The 27,121-nt window shown below is 46.1% G+C and overlaps 6 protein-coding genes across 6 annotated transcripts; 1 reads left to right on the top strand and 5 right to left on the bottom strand.

Moving 5' to 3' along the window:
• Window positions 1–1,785: 1,785 nt before the first annotated feature.
• On the bottom strand, window positions 1,786–4,789 carry GLAREA_04789 (uncharacterized protein; the record flags this gene model as incomplete). The annotated part of the gene is made up of 3 exons (XM_008087166.1): window positions 1,786–1,870; window positions 1,921–4,522; window positions 4,573–4,789. The coding sequence occupies 3 exons, from the start codon at window positions 4,787–4,789 to the stop codon at window positions 1,786–1,788; spliced, it is 2,904 nt and encodes a 967-aa protein (XP_008085357.1).
• A 425-nt stretch (window positions 4,790–5,214) lies between these two features.
• GLAREA_04790 (uncharacterized protein) lies at window positions 5,215–6,807 on the bottom strand (the record flags this gene model as incomplete). The annotated part of the gene is made up of 3 exons (XM_008087167.1): window positions 5,215–5,871; window positions 5,929–6,609; window positions 6,664–6,807. The coding sequence occupies 3 exons, from the start codon at window positions 6,805–6,807 to the stop codon at window positions 5,215–5,217; spliced, it is 1,482 nt and encodes a 493-aa protein (XP_008085358.1).
• A 1,469-nt stretch (window positions 6,808–8,276) lies between these two features.
• GLAREA_04791 (Protein kinase-like (PK-like)) lies at window positions 8,277–11,147 on the bottom strand (the record flags this gene model as incomplete). The annotated part of the gene is made up of 2 exons (XM_008087168.1): window positions 8,277–10,679; window positions 10,728–11,147. 2 exons carry the CDS (start codon window positions 11,145–11,147, stop codon window positions 8,277–8,279), a joined length of 2,823 nt encoding a protein of 940 aa, XP_008085359.1.
• A 4,133-nt stretch (window positions 11,148–15,280) lies between these two features.
• Window positions 15,281–18,019, bottom strand: GLAREA_04792 (ATPase of HSP90 chaperone/DNA topoisomerase II/histidine kinase; the record flags this gene model as incomplete). Its single annotated transcript, XM_008087169.1, has 1 exon — window positions 15,281–18,019. One exon carries the CDS (start codon window positions 18,017–18,019, stop codon window positions 15,281–15,283), a length of 2,739 nt encoding a protein of 912 aa, XP_008085360.1.
• A 1,124-nt stretch (window positions 18,020–19,143) lies between these two features.
• GLAREA_04793 (Ankyrin repeat-containing protein) lies at window positions 19,144–22,379 on the bottom strand (the record flags this gene model as incomplete). Its single annotated transcript, XM_008087170.1, has 3 exons — window positions 19,144–20,872; window positions 20,922–21,965; window positions 22,087–22,379. 3 exons carry the CDS (start codon window positions 22,377–22,379, stop codon window positions 19,144–19,146), a joined length of 3,066 nt encoding a protein of 1,021 aa, XP_008085361.1.
• A 1,201-nt stretch (window positions 22,380–23,580) lies between these two features.
• GLAREA_04794 (Nucleotidylyl transferase) lies at window positions 23,581–26,996 on the top strand (the record flags this gene model as incomplete). The annotated part of the gene is made up of 3 exons (XM_008087171.1): window positions 23,581–23,611; window positions 23,660–26,533; window positions 26,587–26,996. The coding sequence occupies 3 exons, from the start codon at window positions 23,581–23,583 to the stop codon at window positions 26,994–26,996; spliced, it is 3,315 nt and encodes a 1,104-aa protein (XP_008085362.1).
• Between the last annotated feature and the right edge of the window lie 125 nt (window positions 26,997–27,121).

Genomic DNA, 27,121 nt, shown 5'->3' on the forward strand with positions numbered 1-27,121 from the left:
GATTTCTCCACCGAATTCGCCTGTTTGATTTCCTTATTTACTTTGTGCTTCAGTAACCCAATTTCGACAACAACTTCTATTTCGATGACAACCCACCTTTAGCCTAGTTGCTTGTTGAATTAATTTTCTACATGTCGATGAGGTTCCATTCACAACAATACCGCATAACACTTCGACTTTCCCCCGCATATGGCTAGTCTCGAACCATGCTTTATGAAGCAAACAGTCACATACTGCAATCGAAGTCTGAGGATAGTGGGAACAGCATGATTGGGGATGAATGAAGCACGCGTTTTCTTGTTAAAAGCTTATGGTCTCAAAATGTTGACACCGAGTTCTTTGAATATACTAAATCCAGAAGGGACCGCTTTGGGGTGTTCATCTGTCACACAAATCTTTAGTGGACGATGGCGGTCGTGGTAAACACTGAAGAGCCTGTCAGCTTGAAATGCAATTAAGTGTAGATACACTATTCTAATTATTATCTAATGACACACAATTCAACAGCATCTCGTTTTCTGACAAAGATAGACAAATTACCTGTAATCGTCAGTTTATTCGACTAACATCGTGCCCCGAAATGTGACTTATATCGTTCATGGCAAGCGACTCTAAGAAATATACATCACAGATAATCAACGATCCAAAAACCAAAAAACCCAATTCCCAAACAACTTACATTTTCCCATCAACTCAACTCCCCTAAAATCAGGATTCAGCACAACATGACCACATAACCACCTCCTCTTTATTACTTCCTCGGTACATAACTACACAAGGATTCAAGGCATTCGATGTTGTGTTCGTATGGGAATGGCAAGTATAAAAAGGTGGTTGGCTGAAGACAGGTCTCGGTCTGGAGTGTAGGACAGTTTACCTTAACCCAAATCTGGACAGTGATAGTGTGCAGTAGACACTTAGCCCTCTCACAACAAGTTTCTGCTCAGCCAACCTATCTCAAACATAAAACACCCACGGACCGTCGTTTCGCCCTAAGTAAGGCTCGGAAGTGAATCAAGCGAAGTGTTTTCGGCAGCAACATGCTTTTCGGTGACAATCATTCGGTTCTGAATTAAACGTTTAGAAGACGTTGGAATTTCTGACATACAGTACAAATAATATAAATATCTGATGATCATAAGACAAAAGAAACTGGCCAACGTCTGGGGCTTGAGACCGCAACCTACCTCCCAATGCATTTGTTGTTCATCTGCAAACTGCAGCTTCGCATGGTCAGAGTTTCTCTTGGTCACGGCGAATTTATAGCTCTTCTTCCCGAAGTCAACGACTATTACTGCTTATTTTCTAAAAGGCACATCGCAAAATTAATATCCATTCCCCCAGGTATCCGCCCTCAACATCCGCTATATCGCAGAGGCATACCTGAGTTCAATATGAATTCTCATTTCCCACAGAAACATTATCTTTCGATGATCCACAAGTCATGGCAGCCGAGAAGGAAACTTTTGAGTAACTAGGGCGGTAGTAGTAGGACCATCCTACCATCAATGGTTAGAGCTCCGATAAATCACGTTGCATCAGAATAGATGAGAGTTTGCGGATGGGTACGTTCCAGTGGCTTAACGTGCCAAATGTATCATCCAGAACCTTTCAGCAGATAGCCATGAAATATCAATTCATATGTACCGTGATACTCCGATCGCCCATTTGAACTCCAAAGGAGCACAGATTTTTTTTTAGGGACAAATGCCCATTGATTAATTCCTGGATATGATTCAACCGCTATGTAATATGCATGTAATACACCAACCACCCTACTCCCGTTCACAAAGCCCATTCAGTAGTATTATCAGCCGCCGTCACAAACGGCTCGTCAATCCGTTTGATAGCAAAGTCACTACACAAGATACTGATCACATCGTTAGCATCATACTAAGAAGTAGGCGGTACAAGACTTACCAAGCACTAGCCACCAAAGCATCCAACTCCGCAATCGCAGCATCCCTCGTAGCACCCGACACCAAGCCCCTACTAATCTGCATCTGCACCTCTCTAATTCTCTTCCCTTTCCCAACACCACTCTGTTCCATGACTTTCCTCCCTAAACAATCACTGTGGAAAGCGTGTTGGCAGGGGAAGACGAAGAATTGTCGACTTAACAGGGGAAGATTACAGATATAGCATTTCTCTCCCGGTTCGACGATGGCATAGCGGTGATCGAGTGCGGCGATATCGATTTTGATGTTTGTGGCTGTCTGAGAAGATTCGTCCATTTCTTTCTTGAGAGCATCGATGTTGCGACTGTAGTCTTCGAGAGCGGTGCAGATTTCTTCTTTGAAGTCGTCGATAACGACGAAATCAGGGAAGAACGGTATGAGATCCTCGATCTTGAGAAGGTCGCAGCGTTTTAAGAATTCAATGGCAGTCTTGATGCCATTGGACTGTGAAATGACTTTCTTTGCTACCGCTAGCCATAGCTTTTTTCGTAGTGCAGGATCTGAAACTGGTCGGTCTGCAATAATTGAGGCCAAGTCGATCTCCGAATGTGCCAAAGCTAGCTCTACAGCTTGGAGATACTGGCCCATCGTGCTATAAATGAAGACACATGACTGTACTCTTGAGTGCTGAATGCAAAGTCGAAGAGCAAAATCAGCGTCGAATCTTGGCTCGTCTCCCTGAGATTCAAGATATGAGAGAAGAGCAGATTCATCTTTGGAGGGATGTGAGGCGTAGATAGATATTAAGGTATTATGCACCGCGGCGTCTTCGGAATTAAGCTGGTTGATGACATGTAAAAGATAGCGAACGGCCTGGTTCTTTGAGAGGGGACCTTCAAAATTTCGATCATAAGTAAGCAACGCCGGGATAAGATTGCGAGTTTTGAGATCTGATTGTCTCATGAGGATATCGACTAAGTCCGTTGCGACATGTGTAATGAGGCCGCTGCTGTATCGATAGAATATTTCCGGGTCGGTCTGCTTTTTGAGAACATCTAGGACCTCCTTCCATCGTTCTCTTTGCATCCAATATGATAAGACATAATTGTAATCATTTACTGCGTTGGCGAAGTACAATAATTCTTCCTCGCGACCATGACTGCTAATAATATCATAAGCGGTCTTTTGATCGAGATCACTCTTGTGCTTTTTCACAAACTCATGAAATTCAGTCCGGACTGTATCAAGCTGATCTTTCGTCTGTGTTGTGTTGAGCGTTTCTGAAAGCTCTGCTTTGGTGATTATAGTGTCATCAAGAGAATTGAGCTTGGACATGAATATTTCCACGAGCCAGCTCGCAATCATGATCCGTTGCATTATCGAAGACTTTTTGTATGTGGTGATTTTCGTTTGAAGATACTTTCTCAGAGCATCTTGCTGATCATTGTCAACAAAGGTCAGCGCAACCTGCTCGAACGGCTTGCTGCTCTTCCCATATACGCCAGCCGCTTCCAGGTAGGCTCCTTTGGTGATAAGATAATCACCTGATGCTGTCGCAACAGCGTCCTTCTGTGCTGGATTTCGAGCATATCTAAGGGCAGCATCAAAATGTTCCGTTTTCAGCATGACCTTCCAGACATCTCGGTCTTCGTCCTGCACAGTGATTTCGAATATGTCCTTAGCAGTGAACAACCAGAATGTGTTTTTCTGTTGATCTGCGTATAATCCTAACGCTTCCTGGCCTGGGTCCAGCACAACCTGGTCAAATATCACTCTGTCATCCAATCTGTTCACAGCTATTATTCTGTTTCCGACTAAATGGAGAATATGCCATTGAGTCAAAGCAATAGAATCAATTGAGTCTTGCGTAGACTTTTTGCGACCACTGACATTCTCTGCGGGCGGTAGTTGTGATCTAGGCAACAATTTAGCCTCGGAAAAGACCTTGTTTCCAAGATCATTTGTAGCAGGCGATGTCAGCAACCTTCCATAGTACACACCCTGGGACGAAAGCCACGCAAATATGCGGTCCGGCGTCAAACTTTCATAGGAGTTCAAATCTGGGGAGTCGGGCGATATCACAAGAGATGACGCCGCTGCAGTGGATAGTCTTGAAATCTCATGGACAGTAGGTTGTTCTGTTTCGAAAAGCTTCGTGAAAATCGATGCTCCTCCTTCATGTGTGACCTTGCCAATCTTCCCAATCAAGTGTAAAATCCGGCTCTGGGTAGTGATGAGAATCCTCCGCACGTCTGGTTTCCCAGCTACAAGGTCCACCCACAATCCTGTAATCGGTCCATCTCCAAGCTTTTGTAACGTCTTGAGGTACTTGTCCTCCCTGCGGTAAAATTCAGTGGCTGTCTCGATGTACCCCTCATATATATTCCCATCAGATGCTCCAATCAAAATCTCCCTTGTTGATGCAGTTGGCAGAGAAGGATTCCATGCTATCGACTCAATTGAAACGCCCCGAAGTCGAGACAGTGGTCTAGGTTGCCGTGATTGTGTATGGAGGTAATAGTTCTCTCCAAGGGCGGTACAGATGACTAGGTGCGACGCGGTAGGATCGAGGAACATGCGCCGAATAACACCAACTTCGGAAGCTCTTTTTGGGAGGTCGATGTCTAAGGAGGAATCAGCAGGTGCTACAGTAACATAGTGCACAGTGACCAACCATCTATATCCTGCGGGTTGTCGAGGTCTATACGGAGGATCCTCCCATTCGCAAGGGCCAGAACCAGGACATTGTTTGCGACCTGGGCAGCGACGAAATCCGAGGCTATGGAGAACTGTAAAGCGACCGTTTCGACATTGAATATGGGGAGGGAGTTTTCCCCAAGGTCCTGTAAGTTCTGAGCGGGAACATAGCCGCCTGATCCGTCGAGAGCCATGCGACAGACTGGTGTGGGTTTATTTCATGGCATACCGGCAGCGTGTTGCTGGAGATGAGGCTACGATGGGATGTCCAAGGCTGTCAAGACGGGACCCGCTTTTGCCGAGGTCTTCCCGACAGCTAATATCCTGAAATCGCTTCTCTTTCTTGTTAACTTGCACTACATAACCGACCAGACGTCTTTTATTTCTAGAAAGTGTTTGGCTTGTTCCACCAATTCTCATATAATCTCTTTATTCAAAGTACTATAAGCAAACGATATCGAAACCCTTTCTGTACTAGACATGCAATTCATCAAACGCTGAGTAACCTCTACCTCTGTCTGTCTTCACTGCCCTTGTCTCTCCTAGACACCGATTCCCGATCTAGCGTCAATCTCTCTCCACAAAGGAAATGTCATGCATAATCTCTTTCTGGTTAGCTTTATGGTTCTCTGTCGGTTGATGGCTGTGGGTCGCTCTCGTTCTCGTCCATTTCCTCCTCGTCCATTTCCTCGTCCTGGTTCATTTCCTCGTCCTCGTTCATTTCCTCGTTCTCTTTCTCGTTCTCGTCATCCTTCCCGGGCGTCTCTGCGTGTAAATAGCGGCCGTCCGTCCAGATATAATCGGATGTTGTCCGTCCCTCTGTCTGCATTTCGGTTTCTGTGTCGTAAAACTTTCGTTTTCGAGATACATTCTCCTTCAATGCGTATTCCAGCTTGTTCAACGACTTAGTTACGCTCCCTGAGAGCTTTACCATACATTCGACTGCTTTGTCTATCCCTCTCAACAGCACACGAGTTTGTAATTTCGTATATCTCAATTGGGTATCATATAACGCGTAAGCGGCTGTAATCTTTGACTTTTGTTCTGTCAAATTACCGAGCTTTTCCTTCATCCTGTCACGATTTCTTCCATTGAGGTTTTCAATTATGCTCTCGATTTTTCCAAACATGATGCGTAATTCCTCCTCCGTACCACGATCGACTACAACCGTATCCAAGGGTGAAACCTCCAGACGGTTTCGATGGTTTTCATATATCTTGGCGGCTTCTCCTAGAGGCGTTGCTGGGGGCCGAGCTGGACCAAGAGCGTCTCGATCCTAGAAGAAGCATACGAAGTAAGTAGTCAGGACAATAATGGTCTCGAGGTCACGTACGTGATGATCCCAAATGACAGCTTTGGCATCCCATTCAGCTTGTCTAAACATCAAGGACTCTTCGATTACTAAGTTGGCTTGAGCTCCTGATGCCTTCACTGGTTTCCATGGTTCTACATGGGCTCGTATACATTTGGCCCATAGATCATATAATTCGATATCGGCTTCTTGAAGAGGCTTTCCACTTTGTTCGATGGGTTCAACTTCATTCCCCGGCGTTTCGGTATAATATCTGTCGTCACTGTCTTCCTCTTCCCGGTTTTCCTCTTCTTGGTCTTCCTCGTCACGGCCTGGCTCTTCATTTTCTTCCATGAGTTCAACTTCCTTCCCCAGCGTTTCGGCATAATATTTATCATCACGGTCTTCCTCGTCACGGCCTGAATTTTCATTTTCTTCGTTGGATTCAACTTCCTTCCCGGGCGTCTCGGCATAATATCTGTCGTCACCATCTTCCTCCTCGCGGCCTGGATTTTCACTATGATCTATGGGTTCAACTTCCTTCCCAGGCGTTTTAGCATAATATCTCTCTTCACAAGTCTCCTCCTCATGGTCTACCGTCTCCGAACTCGAAGACCTTTCTCTCCCACCAGAATCGGCATCATAAACGCTGCAGAGAGGGCAAGATACAAAATCTCTGTCGGGCTCCGGACCACCTCTAAACGCGACATCCCTAGGATAATCCTACCCACACTCATCAGAAGCAGCCAACATAGAGGCAGATTAGGTATTACTCACGAATATAAACCAGTTCAAAAACCTATGAGCCCAATTGATTTGTTCACCGGTTTTGTGGCTTGAATGTTGTCCCACGAGTTCATACAAGCCTGCAAGTGTCTGAAGGACCTCCAATTGGGAAGGAGAGCCTCCACGGTCGCCCATGTTGCTGGTTGCGAGTTGATCGGCGATACTTGGTGTTTCGATTTTGACGCGGCGATGGATACTATTCAACCTCGACAATCAAAACCTGTCTGCAGCAATGCTAATAAGACGTATGGGACCCTTTCCCAATATTCCAGAATGAAGACAAACTCGGGTAATGGGGAGATACAACTCTGCGGTTGAAAAGGGCCACATCACAAACCTCTAGTCTCAGTTTCCCACTTCTAGCAACGAGACTGGTTTGGCAAGAACGACCACCACCTCCCCCTCCATGACTCCACATACATCATTCACGAGAACGAGCTTCCTCTAAAGCAAATACTAGGCAGATCACACCAGAATCTAGATAGATGATAGAAAACCATCGCCTCTCTTTCACGTTCCACGCACTCTCAGCTCACCAAGCCGCAGGTAAGAACTGACAACATTTCTAAAACGTGATAAGCCATATCAAACCAGAGAATCCCGTAGATTTTCGTCACATAGATGGTTCAAAATTCCGCATCCAGGTTTCCTGGCAGAAGTGTGTGGTTACAAAGCAAGCGCGTTAGCAAAAGCTTCGAGGTGGGAAATTAATGCGTATTCTCAATGTTTATACTCCAGGATGTGATGGGACGAAGATGTTTTGAAAGTTTGAAGAGGATTGGACGTATGTATGACTAACTTATGAAGATGTGTTGACGTGCTGGTACTCCGATGATGTATTGTAGAGTAAGGAAGGGGGGGGTAGGTGATATGTATAAATACTCTCGATCCTGTACAAAGCCACGATACCAGATGATCACGGCTCCAGCCAACAACGTAGAGAGTAGCTCTAACGATCATGGATAGAAAGCAAGAGGTGACTACACGGTCTTTCCACTCCTTAAACGAAATATTAAAGGCAAAATGAACTTCCAACATTTAGTACAGCATAGACGGTCACAAGTAGATGAAAAGAAGCATGTGTAGATGTCAAGTTTCTTATATTATCAGTCTTATATTCCCTCCTCATCATCCCGATATAATAGGTACTCCACCCACCCAACCCAACAACACCACAAGACACAAAATGCCCCATCCATCCCACACCCCCAAATGTAACACCAACCTCCAAAATTCTCGAAGCGTCTACTTTCACTCTCCCACATGTCCCAACCTCTCACCCCTCGCTCCACCCAACAAATATACAAATAGGGAATCATTCATCCATCCATCCATCATAAGCCAAAAAAGGAAACATGAAGCACATCATCAGACATCGCTAATATTCTTTTTATACAAAGAGAAAGATAAAAACATCAAGTTTTTAAACACATCCAAGATCGTAACCCTCGTAGATAGGAGTTGAGGGGTGTGATGTGCAATCCGTCCATCCATGCTATGCAATGACCCAGCCTTGCAATGCAACGCAAAAACAAAAAAAGCAGGAGGCACAGCAGGGCTGTTGGTATATAATTCATGTGCGTAAGGTAATGTGTCGTCCGCGTTCAGGTGATAGGGTTAAGGAAAGGACTGAACAACAGCTCTTCGGCACTAGGTCTCTTTACATGCTCAACCTCAAAGGTTTGTTTTAGGAACGTAACTGCTTCATCGCTGGCGTTTTCGGGAATCGTTGGACTGATCTTTGCTCCACCGATCTTGAAGATAGCTTGAAGCTGAGAACAATCTGGGAAAGGATGTGTTCCGGTCATCATCTCAACGACGAGACAGCCGAGGGACCAGATGTCGGCCTTTCTGGTGTATGAAGTTTGCTTGACGACTTCGGGGGCCATCCAGAAGACGGAACCTTGAAGAGAAGGACGATTCTTGTTGTTACCAGCTCCAGTTAGAATGTTTGAAGCTTCCATTTTCTTTGAAATACCGAAATCAGAAATCTTGATACCACCCTTGTTGTCAACCAAAATATTGGCTCCCTTGATATCACGATGAATGATATCACGTCCGTGAAGATAGGCAAGACCGGTGACAATCTGGCGAACGAAACTTCGGATGAGGGGCTCTCTAAGAGCACCATAGGAGTTGAGCATGGTTTGAACCGATCCTCCAGGAACATACTCCAAGAAAATGTTGAGATGTTCAGCCGAAGAACTACAACCCAAATACTGCACAATGTTTGGGTGTTGAAGGTCGCGGAGAAGACTGATCTCACGCTTGAGAGCATCAATCATGCTCTTCTTTCTGGCATCATTGGCGCTGCTGACTCCAGGTGACGGAGACTCGACTTGTTTGACGGCCAACAACTCTCCAGTGACTGCGTGGAGAGCGAGGTAGACGCTACCAAAGGAACCTTGTCCAATAAGAGCACCCTTCATCCACTTGCTGTCATCCCAAGAATCACCAGCTAAGAAACTCTGGAGTTCTTCATCAGCATCCTCTCCATCATCATCTAAAGCTTGATTGATATCTCGCAATGATCCGGAAGCCTCTGTGCTTGTCTCCTCGAAATAACTCTGAGTACGTCCATCTGGATCGGTGACATTGACGTTTGTTGAATCCGACCCGCTATCGAAGGAAACATATGACTTCCGGTTAGGTTCGATTGGCGACTCTTCCTGTAATGGTTCAAGCATTGACGATGCGACTGAATCCCGATACCGCTGACTACCACCTCTACTCAGATCTAATGGTCTGACCTTTGCAACATGACCACCATTCCCACTCAACCAAGTATCGGCAATGGTTGGCATCGGCGGAGCATCCCCGATACTTGAAGCAAAGCTCATATTACTTGCAACACTTAATCGGCTATTGACCCTACTCAGTCGGGTAGATCTGCGTAACGAAAGTCGGGCAGTTCGATCAATCTCCTCCCGTGGGTGATCTGGGAAGTAGGTAGTCAAATCCGAAGTAATCAATTCGCTGGGTGGTCGTTGTCCGAAGAATTGTCGGAGTACGCCTCCTCCATTTCCTGCTTTTGGTCCTCGTCTTGTTGAATCTCTTTCTCTGGCCTGTTCGGCAGCTGGTGCACGAGCTGTCAAGGCATCACTAGCATTCTGAAAGTTACGTGCTCGTTCGCTTGATGACATAGTAGATCCTGTTGACTGAAATGAGGCTGGAGAGAGTGGTTGAGTTTGATCGTCATCCGGGAACATCTTGTTGATCTTGGACTTTGCCAGGTTGATGTCCCGACTTGTGGTGTTCTCTTCGTTGGCGATAGCAGCGGCTCGTTGTAATTGATCCAATTCAGGCTCTCCAGCGTGGATTTTCCGAAGGATCAGTCGATTTCGCTCGGCTCTCCTTGGGTCTTTCAGGATCTGCCAGAGTTCGGTATCTGATAGCCGTCGACACGCCTTTGGATCAGGTTTCGGTCCATTCAGAATCCAGAAGCAGTAATTTCTATCATGATCTTCTCGGTAGTTGAATTTCCTCAATGTCATCCTCATAAGCTCATCACAAGAATTGCAGTCCTTTACAACGAATACCTTGGACTGGCCCTGTGATGAGATGACTCTTACTACACCTTGCTCTGGAAGCAGTTTTGCCATTGTAGATCCATCACTCTCGGCTCTCTTGTGAACATTGATTGGTCGTGCTGTTTGCGGTGTTGAGTCACCAGGGGTACCAGGTCTCCAGTTACTTGACGTTCCAGCACTTGGGGGAACAGTGGAATTGAAGTATGCTGTTCGAGCGGTCTCGAGTGGGCTCATGGCATTTCCACCTCTGTTTGCACGAACCGCTCGGATTTCAGCGGCAGGAGAACTTGATCGGGACGTGGGTTGAACAACATTCTCGGGAATGGCTGCTGGTGGGTTGAAACCAAAACCGGCACTGTGTGATTGTGACCACCGTTTCGATGATGCTGAGGTGGGAAGCGATCGGTTACTTGAGTGTGGTGGTCGGGGGGATCCAGAGGACGAGGGAGTATACGCGTCTAATCCAGCAAAAGAGTCCTAGTATTGTTAGCATAATTGATGGAAGATATCAGGAAAATGGCCTACCCGATTCCTCTTCTTCTGATTTGCGTATGCCTTGGTTCTCAATTTCTTGATTCCCAAAAACAGGCGTACGCGGTCTCCAATCTTCTCAATGCCCATCTCTTGAAGTACAGCCTTGTCCATCTCCAACAGATTCTCTCCCGTGATGTTGTTCTTCCTAAATAACTTGACATAGTCGCCGCAGTTGATACTCCTTAACCAATCGCACACCTTTTCCTCGTCCCAGTTCTTTGCTGATTCTGGGCCGTCCATATCGGAAAACTCCGACTCTGTAGGACTGGCAAATGATTGACTTGAATTCAGCATCGCGGGAGCTCTTCTACTTGACTGGCTGCCCGGTTGTTGTTGTGCGGATGAAGAGGAGATGCTGGAACTCGAGATCAAAGGTGCCGGAAAGGGCGACTTGGAAGCTAACATGGCCATTGTAAGCAAAGTGTATTATTAATGCATGGAGCTTCTATAGATGCGAGGACGGACGGATGTGGTGTAGGTCGGATGGAGTCTCTAGGCAAGTCGGATCGAATCGAAGTCGCGTGGGTGAGTGAGTCCAAATGGAATCAGGAGGGAGCGTTGATTAGAAGTAGCAACACACGGTCGGAGATGTACCCGCAGCGCGCACAGAGGTGATGCGTATGCCAGGTCCGACTCCCAGGTCCAGGTGGTCGGCGAGGTTTTTCTTAGATGATTTCACTCCAGGTTGTGTGTGTGGAGGTGGATTGACTCTCTTTTCGCGGCGTCGTTTCGGATGTCTCGTGTGAGCGTGGACAGTGGATCCAACTGCTGGACAAAGAAAGGTCTCGGACGAAGATCCTTTGACGGGGTGGTACGAGGTACGAGAATGAAGTTGGACGACTGGAGGGGAGGAGGAGAGGAGGGGAGAAAAGGAAGGTATTTAGAACTCTTAGGAGGTAGTCGTCGAACGATGAGTTGAGAACTGAAGAGGAGGATGGAAGGTTGGGTTTCTGGCGACTGGCTTATGTCGCGGCGGTGGTGTTGCTCACCTCACAACTCTCCCCTACTCAGTCACCCACGTATGGGAGGGGGGCGAGTGGAGCCGAAGAAAGGAGGGTGCTTGTGGCGAGGCTGTGATTGGCCCAGATTACACGCAGACTCAGGCGGGCGCGAAAGAGCGGACTCGCATGGGACCAGGGGCCGACATGAAACAACCACTGAATGGGTGTTGAACCTGGTCAACGAATCTTTTTTAGGAAGAATTACTGGCAGATATATGGCGGATTGTATGGACCCCACCGAAACCCGACAAATGAAGAGGAACGAAAGGACAGATGAAGCGATATTGATATTGATATTTGGTCGATGTTACAGTATTGCTATCATATCATTATCAACTTATCAACTGCATACAACATCGTCAGCGGCGGGAGTTTTACTTTTACTTACCTACCCAAGGTTTTACCTACCTTGGGTAGGTATGGTGCTAAGAGTGCCTACCTTAGGTAGTTTCACAACAGCTGGCCCAGAACTGCCAAAAAGGTAATTCCATCGTACCAAAGGAATCAGAAGTTGCTTCATGTGCAATCACCCCCTCAGTGCCGTATCAATCCAGCTGCCACGGCCAGGTAAGTTGCAACGTATTCGGAGGTTATTCAACGGCGTGGAGCCAGTGAACCACGGTTGAAGCCATCGTGGCTTTACCCGTCGTCTGCCGTCCATTACCTGGTCAAACGGGACGATGCAAGTGATCGCGCGGGCTGAGAAGACCTCGTCGACGCACCGGTCTGCCTCGAAAGGTCGGTATTCAACACCATGTCTAGCTACAAATCTTACTCCTGAGACCCAACTCACCGTCACCGCCATGCTGAACAAAGCTTACTTTAGTGTAGGCTTTCCTGTCCCCCCTTTTCGTATTGCTCGGACCAACATCAACTGCCATCTCAGCCTCAATGTTGTGCTCAGCGTAGGACACAGTATACCAACAACAACAAAACTCCTGTATGCCTAAAATCCCCATCATGACATACAAAATACAGAGCAACCGCAAACATTCCCCTTTAGTCTCCCCTCCACATCGCTAATCGCCCATCTCAATACAACCAATCACCCCCGCGCAACCCAAGAAATCCGAAACAAACAGCGCCGCCAAGCCCCTTTCTCGATGGGCAAAGACCTGAAGTGCACGGCTACGATGACAGTTTTGTAACGTTCCGTGTTTGAAACTAGAACAAAAATATCCCGAAGAGCCACAAATACCACAACATACACATCACCACTTTTGACAGATCGACGTGGTCAACACTTCTCTCCATGGACGAACGGAGTGATGTACAAAACAAATCCTTCCTCTATGAAAACATATCAATTATCAAAATAGTAGGAGTCGCATGAAAACATACAGTACACAACCCCCGAAATAGGAAACCATTCACGATCTCCCCCTGATCATCCCATCCCATAATCTTACCATCAGAAGATCGCCTGCAGATATATTGCACGTCAGCATGATCGTCATTACCCATGACGTGCCTCACCGTTCATCTGAAGATGCGATTGCGCACGACGGCGCGGAGATTTTTGAGTGCGTTTGAGAGGAAATAAATGCTCATCTCCAGCTCGGTCGAAACTTTATGCCATTTGACATGTGCATGAGCTCGGTGTCACGTGGGAGTGCATTGTGCATTGTTATTGTGAGTTTGGTGTGGAATTAATGTGTGGCTATGTGATTAATAGGAAGTCGATTAATGGTAAGTGTGGATGCAGAGGTTGATGAGATGCACCAACTCATAAGTTTTACACACCTTCTCCTTTACAAACCCTCTCAAACTCTCCATCAAAACTAACCTCTCAACACCTCCCAACTAGAAAAAACACAAGCTTTTCCCCTCCCCTCCAAGACATAACTAATGATCTAGCAAAACACTTCCCCAACTTTCGCTCCCTCACTAACAACTGTCCCCTCTACAACACCACACTAACAAATCATCCTGAGCTAACGTTTCAATCCCATTTCCTCATTAAGACAAAACACACAGACAATCCCCAGATAGCTCGAAACATCTGGGACGTGGCTGTACGCGTACAATTAACCTCATGATCAGTTGGTGGTGAGATCGGTTGATGGTGAGAGGTTCAATCGTCATTATACACGGTATGTATTTTGAAACAAACATTCACTTCGCCGGATCATCTACGTATGTACTTGAGCTTGATTTGTACCGAGAAATTGTAGCGATGAGATGAAAAGAAGTGAAATGCTACTATCAAGTGGCTCAACGGTTCTTGAAACGAGGTATTGCCGTATTTCCGTTGGTATTGGGATTAGAGATTGATTTGTGTAGGAAGATTTTGACGGTTTATTGTGTTGGTGAGGAGGTAGGATTGTACAGAGGTATTATCCCGCGGGCTTAGTGTTTCTTGAAACGAGATTTTACTATATTTACGTGTATGTTTGAGGTTATTCGTGCAGGAAGAGCTTGAAAAGGTTATCATGTTGCTGAGAAAGCGAAAACATCGCAGGAGGGTAACCTCAAGCCGCACAGTATATCAGATATCTGCAACAAAATCCATCGTCAATTAATCCATACATCAAAATCCACACCACCACCACCATCACCCAACCCACGCATCTTCTCAAAACCGTGAAACAACCTCATCCCATCTATCACACAAGCCCACATACCCTCTTGTATTCCACATACCCTTCCCTATTCCACAAACCCTCTCTCCTCCCCTCACCCAACCAACCCACAACTCCATCCTTCCTACCCAAAAGGATCGATAAACACTCTCCCCCCTCCCACCAAATCCCCAAAAATGGGTCCACGATCGAGGATGTAGTAGTACGATCTATATACCGACGATTCCACGCCGTTGAGCACGCACATATGTGCCGCGTCGTAGCTTCGTATATGTGCCGTCGAAGGACAGGACCACGTTTCTTGTGTGCAGGGTCTTTAGATGCTACGTTGATGAAATCCTTCACAAAATGTGAAAAAAAAAACAAGAAAAGAATGGGAAGTTTTTTGAGGGTTAGGTGAGTGGGAGGGTTGTATTGCATATTCTTCCTCACATAAACGCGGAATGCACGCCGCCTCCGCAGTGAGTGATGCTGAAACCGTTTCGGTGGTTGTGGAAGGGAGTGAGTGGAGATGGTCGGGCCACGGTCTAGAAGCTGCAAATATGAAGATAGGGAAGAGTTTGCGTTGTTTCTTGGGGAAATTTCCGTGATAAGGAGGGAGATTGTGGATTGACTGTTCTAGAACTTGTCGTGAGTGAACGGGATGGGAGAATGTGGTGGTCAGGTAAGTAGCGGGTTGAAGGATTCCGTTCAATGAGCTGTGTTAATACATTCTGTGAAGCTTCTGAAGGTGGAGAAGGTCAGGAACAGAAAGAAAAGACAGATACAAGGTTGTAGCATAATCAATTAGTGGTGTATTCTCTATGTCTTGCAAAAAAATACAAAAGCTAGATGCGACAAGTAAAGATGACATATATAACTCGACCCTCACAAGCAACATTAAATGCCAAATTTCACCGACAATATCATGACAATCCTTCTGTTGCGCCTATTCCCTTTATCCCATAATTGTTACAGCAATCTACGCCTCAACGCTATTAAGATTAGCAAATAAATATTCAACCTCGCAATCGCGTCTATCCTCCTGCTTCTCTACCCACGCGTCAACCATACGTTTGATATCACGACTAAGGTCTTTCGTCGCCGCCACACTCAGCTCTAAACCCGGTTCCGAACGACCTTGAGAGATATACGCGTCGATAGGGGTGAACATCTCAGTGATTTCTTTTATCTTTTCCATGTCTGTGGAGAGATTCAAGACCAATTTGTGAGTTTGGAGATGATCTGGAATCTTCTCAAGTGGTAACTTCGTCGATTTGGCGCGTGTATTGCGGATGGCTTTCGTCTGCTCGCCATCTGCTGTTGATGAAAGGGCTTGATGTTTCATTAGGTATGCTCGTGGATCGTTGGGCGGTAGTGATGTTTTCGGCTCTTGAGGTTTGGAAACAGCATCTCCTTCGAGTGCAGCGATCGCAGCGTTATACCTGTTCTTGTGAGGAGAGGATTTAGTTCTTTCGGTGCGGGTTTCTGTTTCTGTATCCTTTCGAGCGAGTCGGAGTTGGTCGCGACGGGTACGGCTTGCGGACTCCTTGTTCTGCTCGTATTGCATTGCCCATTCAAGTTCTGATTGAGGTTCTTCTACTCCTAAGAAATCTTGCTGCCCCTGGAATGTTGGAAGTCTTGTTTGCTGGAGCCTAGTCGGTGTTGATGTGGTGTCTGCGATTCTTCGAGGTGCTGCAAATGGTTTGTTAACTTTGTCGGATTGGTGTGAGGGCTTTTGTCGTTGAGTGGCAGGTGGAGTGAGGAGAAAGCTTTCTTTGATGCTTCGGGCACTGACGAAATCATTTTGTCGACGGCGTACACTTTGTTCATTGAAGTTTGGTAATTCATGACCAAATTCTGAGGAGGAGTGTTCTTGTCGCCGATGTAAGCTAGGTATATCGGGTGTCTCTAATGTCGTATCACGGAAGGCCTTTGCTCTCTGTTCAAGATAGATATTACCATCTTCACTTCTGTGTCTTGTTCCTCGGTCTAATTCATACAGAGACGCCTTAGGTGTATTTGGATTGGGAAGCCTAGCTTCATTGCTGTATCGCCGCTTTGGTGTCCGCCGAGAAACAGAACCATGCTTCTGGACAGGGGACTCAAGAAATAGCTGTTCTTGTGATTTTCTTCTTATAAGGTTACCGTCTATTATGTGATACTGATCGTTCGCTGCACCTGGGGTCCGGGATTCTTGATCAGTCGGAGCTACTGGTTCTGCATTGGTTCTTAAAGGAGCAGTCATTTTAGCAATGACCCAAGGGTTGAGAGTATTGGAGCTGTCATCTTCAATCGCGGCAGGAGAGCTCTTTGCCTTGCGATTCAGTACCGCACTCCTCGGATCGGTCACAACTTCATCAAAATCCCTAGACATATCTATACCCCATGAACGACGGCTTTTCCCGATTGCAGGACTAGTCTCGCCTGCTTCAGGAACAAATAAGCTGTTTTCGTCCTGCGTCATATCTGGGACCCCTTTTTCGGCAGAAGCAGAATCATCTTCGAATTCAATAATCTTCAATTGAACATTGCTATCGGATCGAGCTGTACCTTTGTTGAGAGACGGTACGCCAACCACAGGATTTCTTGCCAGGAGTAGTTCAAAGTTGTCGATGGGTTTGGCTGGTTTGTTCTTCGACGTAGAATTCGAAGCTGATTCCTTTTCGCCGTAAAGATCTTTGAAAAAACTCTCAAAAGGGTCGAGAATAAGACTTTCGTTTCCGAAGATGACATCGTCCTTTGCGGGTTCCACGTTTGGGTCATAACTAGAAAGAGGACAATTTATATTGATCCTGATGAAAGGATTGCGAACCTCACGCGCTTCACCTAGCCCAACTTTGAGGTAGCTCTTGAACAGGCTGACAATCTTCTTCATCGTGCCCTTCTCGTGTGACACCGGCCGGGAATCTATTGACAGATATTGACCATGTCCGACCTTTGAAATGTCAGCATCAGGTTTTGGCAGATAAATCTCGACGTGAAACTCATTGTCTCCAGTTTTGCGAGGTTCGGAAAAGGTCAGAGTTTTCGATAAACACTGCATAGAAGCTTCTTTGCCGATGATGTGAGAAACAGCTTCCTTGACACCATCGTTTGGACGAGGTGCAAAAGACCAAGAGCCCTTAGAATCTTTGGTGATCTTTAAGCTGAATCGAATCGAGGGTCTAGCAAGGGCATATGCTTGAAGGAGCTCTTTTGTCTTCACCAAGGTTTTTGACGCCGACTTTAGTGCTGTTTGTTTCCTGACCGGAAGCTTCGACATGAAGTTCAGGATAGTAACAGTCGTACCAATCGGATGAGACGTTTTGCTCTGCTTCGCAATTCCTCCAGGAGCTTTCAGTGTAACAGAAGTGGCAACAGCTTCTCCCTCCGTTCGCGTGGTTACGGAGACTTTTCCAAGTTGGACCGCACTGGCGAGTGCCTCTCCACGAAAGCCCAGACTGACCCCACCAATTGATCTCAGATCTTCAAACGACCTCAACTTGCTAGTGTGTCCGCGTCGTCCCAGCGCGTCAAGGTCATCATGCTGAATGCCGTGTCCATTGTCTCTGACTTGAATTTTGTCCAAAGTATTCTGAGACAATAGTACCTCGACTGAGGTTGCTTTTGCATCAAGGGCGTTATCAATAAGCTCCTTGACAAGTGATGTAGTAGATGTCAATACCTGAGCGGATCCTAACAAATGGATGGTAGATTGGGGAAGTGCGGCGATGGCCATGTCTTGAAAATGTCGACAGAAATCTCAGGTGAACTCGGTTGACTTCAAAGTAGTGCAAGTCATCTCTACCTCATACATCAACCACTTATGACAAAGAGGTATTTGAGCGGAAATAATCATATTTTGGTTATGTGCAGCTTATGAAGAAACCCAGAACGCGTCCAGAAAACATCGATGCAGCCTGCCGGAGCCGTTGTCATTGCCGGAAACCGAGGATTATCCGACAACTCTTGCTGGAATTACCACCATAGTTGACGTAATGGTCAAGAAGTACCTACCTAGGTACCTAGGTAGGTATGTAGGTAAGGTTCAATGGGATTTCCAGAACCCAAATGTCAACATTAAACACTTGCAAAGTAATACAATGGATTGGAAGGAGATATTAGATAACAGCTGCCAATAGATCTCCGAAAACGAAGGTTTCACAGTTGACAGCGCTTGAAAAGGTACAGCCGCGCTGCAAGCTTGAGAAATTCGGTTGATTGGCTGTAGTCGTAGCAGCAACAGGTCCCTGACTAAATTTGTTGGAGAGAACGATTCTTGGAAACGAAGAAGTTTGTACGAGCGAAAGCGAAATCAGCCAGTATGCACGTATATATGATGTCGCGCTAACAGGCTGTGAACTCTCAGGGACTCACACAAACCTGTCCTCGACAGAACCGCTATTTTCATCTTTATTATCGCAAATGGATAAGGGGTGCCAATGACAGCGATTTCAAAGAGCTGAAAACACATACAATACTTCAGAGTTGGTTGCCAATTCCCCGAAGCATTGCCAATTTTTGATTGGTGACATCCCGTATGAGACAGCTGGATCGATGTATCGAACGTGTGGGCCACCAGAGATCTTGAGGGCTAATTTTGGGACCTAACCATTGTTTAGTATCACCTTTATGTTTTTCTGAGAAGCTTGCATTTATGCTGTTCTCGCGGAAATTACAAAGACATATACGGAGAATTGCAGAGAAAGGTGTGTTAAATGAAATTTATCGCCGACTAACATCCTGATAGGAAATTCAATGTCCAATTTCAACCCGAAGTACCTTTTTTTCATGTCTCACTCAATGAATCATTGACATGAAAATCTCGAACTCCATCCATCATGTCTTGTACATGAATTTCTGCTAATTCTCATCATCCATGTTCGCTCCATATTGAACTAGCATCTCCACGATGCTCGGCCGTTCATCAAACGCCAATATAGCATACCCGAGAGCAGTATTCCCGTTGTCGTCGATGATGTCCAATGGCAGGTCGTATTCTAATAATGTCCGGATGACCGACTCGTCGTTTCCATAGATAATAGCTACGTGAAGTGCAGTTTGGCAACTTGTACTGAGCCAACGCCCTCCTCCTCCACAACGCAGGAACATGCTTACAACATTTTCATTTAGGTAAGCCGCAGCCCAATGTAATGGTGTCCAGCCTTGAGCATCTTGAGCATGAACATCAGCCCCAGAATCAAGCAAGAGCTCACAAACCTCAATCACAAGGCCTTGATGAGGACCATCGAACTGCGCTGCTTTATGCAGTGCTGCCACTAATGGAGTTCTATTATCTTCACCCATAGCGTCCACAACAGTTTTATTATCCAAAATAAGGCGAACCTTTTCCAGGTCATCACGAACCAAAGCGGCCACAAGAGTCGCCGGTCTTCCCTGTCTTACCATGCCGTGGTAACGATGAAGGTGCATTGATACCGCACAATGGAGTAACGGGACGTTATTATCAGCTTGAAACAAAGCGTCAACGTTAAGAGCAAGCAGCTCTTGGATAGTACTCGCTTCTTCGTACTCTAGCGCTTCTTGCCACACGCTCATGGGCTCACCTGGTGCCAGCGCCGCCCCATGCCTTAGAAGATTTGTTGTAATTTCATGGCAATTAGAAGTATTGGAGCTAATTAACAACCCAACAGTCATTCTAACGGCCAAACCACAAGCGGTCATGCAATCTCCAGCAGAACAGTTTGGTGATGCTCCATTTTCGAGCAGCGTTTGGACAATGATGGGCCTTTCTGATGATACGGCTACCGAAAGTGCAGTCCACCCTGCATTGGTGGTGGAGTTTATGTTGGCTCCTTGGTCTATGAAGCCTTGGAGGCCGTTCACCAAACCGTACTCGGCCATTCGAATCAATGGTGAGAGGTCATGAGGGTGCATGTTGTGCGCTGTAAAGCTCTCAGAAATCTTCGTAACAAGACTGCTTGAAAAATAATCGATTACAAGGGTGTTCAATCTTTTTGTGTCTGCGGATTGCACTTTTCTGGTATGCGTATCCCAGAAAATACGGGCGTATTCTAACAGCGGAAATTTCTTGAAAGTAGTCCAATACCAATTCTCGGTCAGATCAAGCTGTGTGTTGGCAACATGCACCAGGTACGCCACGCAGGACTCTGCGACGTAAATGGAAGCCTGTTCCATGGAAAAGTGGTAGGAGTTAAGCGGCGTATTCCTCAAGCGTTCCGAAAGAAGGAACTCCCTCACAGAAGCGTGAGCCAGAGTGAGGCATTCAACTCCGGATAGATCATCTTTTTGTGTCAGGGTAATAAGGCTAGGGCACAGTCTGAGTAGGGTTCTCGAGCTCCTTAATCTTCTGTCCTCGGAGTAAAAGTCACTGTCTTCAATATTTAGCTTGACAGTCTCTGCTGCGGCTACAAGATCCAATGGGACTTCCGCCGAGACGATCCATAACAGAAGACGTTGGACTACGTGCTGACTAGCCTCTGGGATTTCTGATAGTATACGAATGTAAGTACTTTCCAAATCTTGTGGCAGCGATTTAAGCGTTTTTCTTAATCCATCCAATGTGTAGCATTTCGTCACTTCATCTAACTGGAGAGCAACCCAACGGAACCTGCCATGCATTAGTGAATTATCTGCCGAAGAACTATAGATACACTCACATGCCATCTGCTCCATCTCCAATAGAGGAAATAATTTCTTCTTGAATATCCGGAGACCAAGCACCCAGTTGCTCATCGTTATTGACTCTTTCGCGAATGTATACCTCAAGATCCGCCTTTAAATGTGCGTTCCCCATGTCTATCTCGAACATTACCAATGAATCTAGAAAAACTCGGAGATAGTCATCGTTCCGGCTTGTAAAGATCATCCGTAGATGGTCTACTTGCCAGCTGAGGATAGTCTGGATCAGATTGAGGAGTTCGCTTGCATCTTCACATTCATCTAAGGCGTCAAACAACAAATAGACAGGACCTTGTGCAAGCTGATTTTTTAAGAATGCTTGAAGCGTGGCTTGATCTAAATCTTTTTGACCGTCACGATGGTTAGAGTAAAGATCTAGAATCTCTTTCTGGCCATTGGTTGTTTGCAGCGCCAATTGAAAAGCTAGCGACCTGACGAGGCCTTCAACTTTCGTTTTTGGCCTGTCGTTGGTGTTGAAAAAAAAGTAAGCTAATGAGCCATTGTTTATTGGCAAAACATTCTCCTTTAAATGGCTGATAATGACCGCACTTAGCACTGTTTTCCCACATCCAGGTTTTCCGTGTATCCAGTAAGTGGATCTCGACAAGGTCTTCCAGCTCTCAAACGTCTCTTCGCTGTTGACAAACCACGAGATTGTGCCAGGATGGTGGTCTTTTAGGGCTTTGCTGTACTCGATGATGGGGTTTGGAGCAGACAGCCATTCGCAAGCTTTCTGATATTTCGAATCTGTTTGAACCTGGAGAATCTCTCCCGCTTGACGCTCCACATTGCTAACAGAGCCTCTAATACTAGCAGACTCCGAAACAAGTGAGGACGTACGGTTATCTAGAATTTCAAGTCGCTCCAAAGCAGATGCCGTAAGATCTATGTTGAGCACAGTGGCCGCAGCGAGAAGATTGCTCTGCAGCTCTGTGGTGATTTCTCTCAGTTTGGCTAATGTGCTTGCCCGGAATGGGTATATTAGACGTTGGCTTTGAAAGTGGATTTGCCGTCGAAGAATGCTATTTCAAGATGTTTAATTATTAGATTTCACGGTCAGAAGAGGAGTTCGCAGAGACGATGAACTATAGCCCTGTACAAGATAAGAGCACAAAAATTGGATCAAAGAGATTCGGTACGAACTTCATAGCAGATTCATCTGGCGTGCGCTCTTTGATTTTCTCAAACTTTGCACTCAGTCTCGCAATGCCGTCCCTGCATGCTTGAATGCAATCAGCGACTTGATTTAGTAGATCCGGCGAAGGACCTCGCTGATTGATCGTGTTGCATAGCAGTAAAAGAGTCTGCTCAAAGCTCTCAATGCGTTCATATGTTGCTTCTATATCATCTTTGTAGTCTTTCCACGTTTTGTAGTACTGCAATAGACCATGGCACACTTGGATGCCTAGTGAGGCGATACCGACTGGGTCTCCCATGTGTGCGGAAACAATGAGTGAAATATATCAGATTGAGATTCAAGTAGCTCGTTAGCGCTAGATAACTTCTTCATAAGCGAATCGGTGGGGTAGATCCTTTCCATGCTGCTACCATCAATGGGTGTACTCTGAAGCCTCGCGATTGGGTGGGCTCTCGAGATGAGTGGCAGTCTTGTAGTGAGAGACTTGGCAACACTGGACTTTCTTGTATAAAAACTGACAATAAAAGCCCAAACTATTGATAGTCAAAGTTTGTCAAAAACGTTCTTTTTAAAATTTTAAACCAGCTCTTTAATATGTCCCAAAGGATGATATTGTTGATAAACAAACTTGTTACTTGTACATTTTCTAAGTATATAAGGAGATGCATGGTGACTAATCTCTATGAATTAGTGGGGTTGTGCATCTTCAAATAGCCATCTCTCTTTCCTCCATGTTGCCATCCACCTCCTTCAATTCTTTATTCAAAACTGAACATTTATACTTTTCCGTTTCGCGCAGATCCATCGCATCCAAAGGTAATTCCATTCCATTTGCCAATATAGCGATAAACTCGGCCTCGTTTAACCTAGTAAGTAAGATGCTATTTGCTACTAATCTCGTGAATATCATTTAACCTAGTAAAGAGACTTTGCGTGATACCTACCTGTGGATAGATAAATAATGTCATCTTACTTGATCACTTCGAAGAAAAGCCTACCTATTTGTGTTCTCAGCCTTGTGATTGCGAGGTGAGGCTAGCTTTGGACTCGAGCTCTTTGGTTAAAAGCGGCATTCCTTCACGAACCACTTCGCAAAGATTGAGGACCATTCATAACAGTAAATTATAACGTTTTAATTCAATACGTTCTATTTACTATTAATCTCTAGAGATATCAGGCTTCCCAATTCCTTTTACATAACCTCATGAAAATCTAATGGTAGCGCCGGTTGCCATATTCTGTATCTCGCAGATCGCCGCTTTCCCTCGCTCTAGCCCCGCCATTAGTCGATCAAAAGTTCGACTCATCCCATTAGCAAATCCAGTCATATTTGTACCATAAATTGTAGCTTCCCCACGTTGTATCGTCGAGCTTCCAGCACGACGAAGAAACTCTAAAATTTTCGATACACTTTCAAAACGTCTAAATTTCTGTGTCGATCATTCTGTGCGCGCAGGTCGCTCTACAGAAACTATATTTTCAACCCGTTTTCTGCGAGAATGGCGACCAATTCCGCTTCGTACAATCCAAGTAAGAGATAACATTCCCAAGCAGCAATAAAAACTCTAACAATTTCAGTTGGCGAGAAAACAGGTCCCGTCACAGGGCCCCCGCCTCCTCTCTCCAGCGACACCAAGGCTGCTGTCGCGGGTGCCGCATCGTCCTCTACAACCGGCTCTCATATTCCAGGACAAGATGCAGGAAGCAAGATTGGGGAGGCTGCTGAAGGTGAGAAGAAGGTAAAGAGCGAGAAAGAGCTGGAAAGGGATCGCAAGAAGGCAGAGAAGCAAGCCAAATTCGATCAGAAGAAGGCTCAAGCCGCCAATAAAGCTGCCGCGCCTCTTTCGAGCAAGAGTAAAGAGAAGAAAGCAAAGGCTGAGAAGAAAGCGGAGGAGGATGTTTTGCCGGCATATGTTGAAGATACACCTGCGGGAGAGAAGAAGATCATCAAATCGTTTGACGACCCGCAGTACAAAGCCTACAACCCTACTGCAGTCGAATCCGCTTGGTATGCTTGGTGGGAAAAGGAGGGTTTCTTCAAGCCAGAATTTGCAGAAGATGGAAAGGTCAAGCCAGAAGGATCTTTCGTTATCGTCGAGCCACCTCCAAACGTCACCGGAAATCTTCACATGGGACATGCACTGGGTAACGCGCTGCAGGATGTTATGATTCGGTGGAATCGAATGCAGGGCAAAACTACATTGTGGCTTCCAGGCTGTGACCACGCAGGTATCTCGACACAAAATGTTGTCGAGAATATGCTATGGCGGAGGGAGCAGAAGACCCGCCATGATCTGGGAAGGCCAAAATTTGTCGAAACTGTTTGGGAATGGAAGGAAGAGTATCACACCAAGATCAATACCGTTCTGAGGAGAATGGGTGGGTCCTTTGACTGGACACGCGAAGCTTTCACAATGAACAAGGATTTTGCCGCTGCTGTCACAGAGACTTTTGTTCGGTTACACGAAGAGGGCATCATCTATCGTGCCAATCGCCTGGTCAACTGGTGTACGAAGCTCAATACCTCTCTTTCCAACCTTGAGGTTTCCAACAAAGAGTTGACAGGCAGAACTCTGCTCGATGTACCGGGATATGAAAAGAAAGTTGAATTCGGTGTCATTGTCCATTTCAAATACGCTATTGAGGGCACGGATGAACACATCGAGGTTGCGACGACTCGTATTGAAACAATGCTGGGTGATACAGGCGTTGCTGTTCATCCTGAAGACGATAGGTATAAGCATCTTGTTGGCAAAAACGCTGTCCACCCTTTTATTGAGGGGAGACTTATGCCAATTGTCGCTGACACATATGTTGAGAAAGACTTTGGTACTGGTGCTGTAAAGATCACACCAGCGCACGATCCAAATGATTTTGATCTTGGAAAGAGGCACAATTTGAAGTTCATCAACATCTTGACTGACGATGGGAAGATGAATGAGAACGCAGGGTCCTACGTTGGGCAGAAACGATTCGACGTCCGATATACTATCCAGGAAGATTTGAAAAAAGCTGGACTTTACGTTGACAAGAAAGACAACCCAATGAGTGTTCCGCTTTGTGAGAAATCCAAAGACATCATTGAACCACTGTTGAAGCCACAATGGTGGATGAACATGAAGGATATGGCAGCGGATGCTCTCAATGCTGTTACTTCTGGAGAAATCAAGATTATGCCGGAATCTTCAGAGAAGAGCTACATCCGATGGATGAGTAATATCAACGATTGGTGTCTATCTAGACAGTTGTGGTGGGGCCACCAAGCGCCAATGTATTTCGCCGAAATATACGGTGAGGATGGCGATGAAGCTGACGGAAAGTTATGGTTTGCCGGGAGAACGCAAGAAGACGCAGAAGTCAAAGCTCGCAAAGCACTCCCAGGCAAGAATTTCAAGCTCAGGAGGGATGAAGATGTTCTGGACACCTGGTTCTCCTCCGGACTGTGGCCTTTCGCGACCATGGGTTGGCCAAATAAGACTCATGATCTTGAGACACTGTTCCCAACCAGTGTCTTGGAGACCGGATGGGACATCATACCCTTCTGGGTAGCCCGCATGATTATGTTCAGTATAAAACTGACAGGGAAAATCCCGTTCACCGAGGTATACTGCCACTCGCTCATCCGTGATTCAGACGGCCGCAAGATGTCGAAATCGCTGGGAAACGTTATCGACCCCCAGGACGTTATTGAGGGTATTGCTTTGGAAGATCTGCACAAAAAGCTTTTGGTCGGTAATTTGGCTCCAGTTGAGGTTCAAAAGGCTACCAAGTACCAAAAGTCCGCTTTCCCTGACGGTATTCCTCAATGCGGTACCGACGCGCTTCGTTTTGCCCTTGTTTCCTACACCACTGGTGGTGGAGATATTGCATTCGACATTAAGGTCATCCATGGTTACCGCAAGTTCTGCAACAAGATTTACCAAGCTACGAAATTCGTATTGGGTAAGCTTGATGCGGATTTTGTTCCTCAGAAGGTTGGTGGTAGCACTGGCAAGGAATCTTTGGCTGAAAAATGGATTCTTCACAAATTGACCACAGCCGCGAGGGACGTCAACCAGTCACTGGGAGAACGTGAATTCATGCGATCGACATCTTACATCTACCAGTACTGGCTGAACCAGCTTTGCGATGTCTTTATTGAGAATTCCAAAGCAATCCTCCAAGACGGTACCGCTGAAGAAAAGCGCTCTGCTCAAGATACTCTGTACACAGCTCTCGAGGGTGGTCTGACCATGATCCACCCATACATGCCGTTTTTGACTGAGGAATTATGGCAAAGACTCCCTCGCCGACCAGAAGACAAGACCCCATCAATTGTACTCGCCAAGTACCCTGTTTACGATGCTAAGCTAGACGATCCAAAATCTGAAGAGGCTTATGAACTTGTTCTCAACATCTCCAAAGGCATCCGTTCATTGATGGCCGAGTATTCGCTCAAGGATGAAGGAAAAGGTACAATTCAATTTCTCTTACTATCATCTCTCCGCCTGCTAACCAATTCATAGTCTTCGTTGCAACAACCGACGCTACAGCCCATACCACCGCTTCCGCCCAACAGCAATCCATCAAATCCCTCTCTGGCAAGGGCGTTACCAGCATCGAAATCCTCCCAGTATCAGCCGCCCGTCCAGCCGGCTGTGTTATCTTCTCCGTCTCCTCGTCTGCTGCTGTCCTGTTACACGTCAAGGGACGCGTCGACATCGAAGCCGAGATCACCAAAGCATCAAAGAAAGCCGAAGCCACGAAGAAGGGAATCGAGAAGCAGCAAAAGATTCTGAATGACGAGGGGTACAAGGAGAAAGTCAGCAAGGAGTTGCAGGAGGTTGAGAAGAATAAGCTGAGGGATTTGGAGAGCGAGTTGAAGGGCTTTGAGGAGACGATTGGTCAGTTTGAGAATCTGAAGTTGGAGGGTTGATTTTTGGAGTTGTAGATTGTTGTGATACCAGAATCGAAGCTATGAATTGTGGTTGATGGAGGCTTTGAGTGAAGAGAAGTTACTTATTGTTGGTTGATTAATTAGCAACAGTGCAAATGAATCTG

This window comes from Glarea lozoyensis, assembly GCF_000409485.1.
Source record: "Glarea lozoyensis ATCC 20868 chromosome Unknown GLAREA5, whole genome shotgun sequence".
NCBI classification, from domain to species: domain Eukaryota; kingdom Fungi; phylum Ascomycota; class Leotiomycetes; order Helotiales; family Helotiaceae; genus Glarea; species Glarea lozoyensis.